The following is a 2,886-nucleotide window of genomic DNA, read 5'->3' as shown; positions in this document are numbered from 1 at the left end:
GGGCAGGAGTGGGAAGGGCTTGTTGCCAAATGGCCGCTGACTAGAAGAGCCTCCCCTGTTACCCTTGGATTTCAGATGCTGCAGCGGAGAAGCCCGGAGCCCCAGGCTCCCCACTGAATGTCCGATGCCTGGATGTGAACAGAGATTGCCTCATCCTGACCTGGGTCCCACCCAGTGACAGCCGGGGCAACCCCATCACCTCATATTCCATCGAACTGTGAGTGGCCTCTGGAGTGGCAGAGCCCTTGGGAGTAGAATTCTGCTGGGTATGGAGGCCACAGGAAGGAGGACCTCAGAGGACCCCCCACGCCTGCTCCTTGGAACGGAGCTGGGGGTAGACCGTGTTGTATAATATAGGAGCAATAGAAGGGCGTTCGAGCCTCCAGATCTTTGTCACACTAATGCCTGAGTCAGCTTTGACCTTTGCGCCCCTTACAGTACACACTGACCCCGGGAGGGACAGAAACCTGAGCACTTGTGAATTTGTTGGCTCTTTTCCTCCCTGAATGACAGAGAGGGGACAGCACTGACCCTGGGGGCAGAGGCACACGAGGAGGGGAGAAGAACAGGCAGAGGGCACAGAACCTGCCGCCTCCTTCCCAGACTGCCCACTCCGAAGCCCCAGCGTGAGAGGAAACCTAATCCCACCACTGCCCGGCCCGCTGCCTGGGTGCCTGGGGCTGCGCTGAGGGCGGCCTTATCTCAGCTCATCCTTAGGGTGACCCCTGTATAAAGGGGAGGGGGGCTCTCTAAAGCCCCATGCTACAGATGGGGAAACTGAGGTACATGGGGAGATGACTTTGCCCAAAGTCCAATTGCTCATTAGTGGTGGAGGCAGGACTTGGACCCACATGTGACCGCTGTCCCATCCAGCAGTGACGTACCATGCACTGTCCTACTGCCTGAGGCCAGCAGTACCGAGGGGCGCAGAGAGCCCAGACTTGGAGAGTCCATCTGCAATGTGCGCACTGACTCAGGGAGTGGACATCCCTCAGTCAAGTCCTCACTCTACCACTCACAAGCTGTGTGACCTTGGGCAAGTCCCCTCCCTCTCTGAGTCGCAGACCCCACGTAGGGTGAAGATAGTCACACCTAACTCCTAGGAGTGCCGGGAGGGTGAGATGGGGGTGGGGTGGGAGCAGAGTGCAGCCCAGGCGCACATGAAGCTGCAGGACAGGGGCTGGCTGTGATGGTGACATCAGGGCCAGGGTGTGAAAAGGCTTCCTGGGGACCCCAGGTTGGAGCCAGGCTTTTAAGTTGGAGAGAAGGATTTTAATTGGCAGAGGTGAGCTGGGCAGGCAATCAGGTGGGGGGAATGGTCCTTCTAGAGGCCCAGACTGGGAAGGTGTTAGCCAGAGGCTGAGAGCTGGGATCTATCTCCCACAGGTGCCAGGGTGACTCCGGGGAATGGGTGCCCTGCCACGAGGCCCCTGGGGGGACCTGTCGGTGCCCAATCCAAGGCCTCATCGAAGGCCAGAGCTATCGGTTCCGGGTGAGAGCTGTCAGCAGGGCAGGCAGCAGCATCCCCTCCAAGGCCTCAAAAGCTGTTGTCATGGGTGATCGTGATGCAGCCCGGAGGCAGACAGGTGGGTGCAGAGGACATTCTAGAACCCCAGTCAGGGCATGCTCAGCACTGCCTCACACAGGAGATGAGCGACACAGCCCCCATCCCAAGCCCCGCTCCAAAGAGGAGACAGCCCAGCCCCCAGGAACCCTTGGTCTGATGCAGGAGACAGTCCTCTCCTTAGGAACCCCTAGTCTGACAGGGACATTCTGGCTAGTCTATAACTGATCAAAGAAACCCAAGCAGTCCAGAGAAGAAACTAATCTGAGGGAGAACCACAGCACCTCCTACAGATGCCCATAATCTGGAGGAGGAAAACTGCCCTGCCCTCAGGAGCACACAGCCCTCTCAGCCCTCAGGAGTCCCCCTGACTTGGGTTTGCTCACGGCTCCACGGTGCCCGGCATACCTGACCCCAGGCACATCACTCCTCCTCTCTGCTCCCACGTGTCCCAAAACGCAGAGCGTCTCCAAGGCCTGACAGCAGCAGTGCTCCACTTTGGACTCCTGAGAAACCGGAGACCCAGACAGCACCTGCCTGAGGTCATACAGCGAGGGCCACAAGGCCAGGACTAGGACAGGGGCAGGATTCAGAACTCGGAGTAGGGCAGGCCCTGGCCTGGCTCCTCCTGGCCCAGCCCTTGATGTGCTCCATTCTCATCCTAGAGATCCCCTTTGATCTGGGAAGCAAGATCACAGTCAGCACAGATGACTTTGAAGGTACGTGTGACTTTCCCAAACACTTTGCCTCAAGACACTAGCCTCCTTTACAGTTCTGGAAACTCTGGGACACAAACAGGCAGAGAGCAGAAGCTGCCACGTGCAGCATGTGGGGAGGCAGGGGGGGTGGGGTCTAGTCAGAGAAGGCCAGGGTGCTCAGGGTCACTGTGACCCATCTGGCCATGGCCCTCGTAGAGGAGGTAGCATGTTGGGAAAAGTCCTGGGCAGGGCATCAGGAGATCTGAGTTCTGGCTCCACTCTGCCTGGCCTTACTGGGTGACCTGGAATAAGGTCCTGCCCCTCTCTGGCCACCAATTCCATCCTCTATGGAATGAGGAGCTGAAATTAGGGGTCTCTGAGGGCCCACCCGTCTCTGCCCTGATGACTCTGATTCTAGATGCTGTGACCATCCCCTCGCCCCCGACCAATGTCCATGCCAGTGAGATCCGAGAGGCCTACGTGGTTCTGAGCTGGGAGGAGCCAAGGCCCAGGGGCAAAGCTCCACTGACATACTCTGTGGAGAAGGTACAGACCCCAAGGGCCCAACCCGAGACTAGCCTGAGAAGTAGACATGCTGTGGGACTTAGGGTGTGGGAAGTGCAG

At 58.5% G+C, this 2,886-nt stretch overlaps 1 protein-coding gene across 1 annotated transcript in view; it reads left to right on the top strand.

The window, feature by feature from the left end:
* LOC103608174 (myomesin-3-like) overlaps positions 1 to 2,886 on the top strand; it is a gene marked incomplete at its 3' end in the record, with an annotated part of 36,141 nt that overhangs the window by 13,578 nt on the left and 19,677 nt on the right. Inside the window, exons 8-11 of the mRNA XM_008592616.1 lie at positions 76 to 217; positions 1,387 to 1,586; positions 2,230 to 2,283; positions 2,681 to 2,808. Of these exons, the coding sequence (XP_008590838.1) occupies positions 76 to 217; positions 1,387 to 1,586; positions 2,230 to 2,283; positions 2,681 to 2,808 (524 nt within the window). The remainder of the gene's footprint in view (positions 1 to 75; positions 218 to 1,386; positions 1,587 to 2,229; positions 2,284 to 2,680; positions 2,809 to 2,886) is intronic.

The sequence above is a fragment of the Galeopterus variegatus genome, unplaced genomic scaffold (assembly GCF_000696425.1).
Source record: "Galeopterus variegatus unplaced genomic scaffold, G_variegatus-3.0.2 Scaffold8105, whole genome shotgun sequence".
In the NCBI taxonomy this organism is placed as follows: domain Eukaryota; kingdom Metazoa; phylum Chordata; class Mammalia; order Dermoptera; family Cynocephalidae; genus Galeopterus; species Galeopterus variegatus.
Note: the sequence above shows the minus strand (reverse complement) of the source record. Positions and strands in the feature narration are given on the sequence as shown.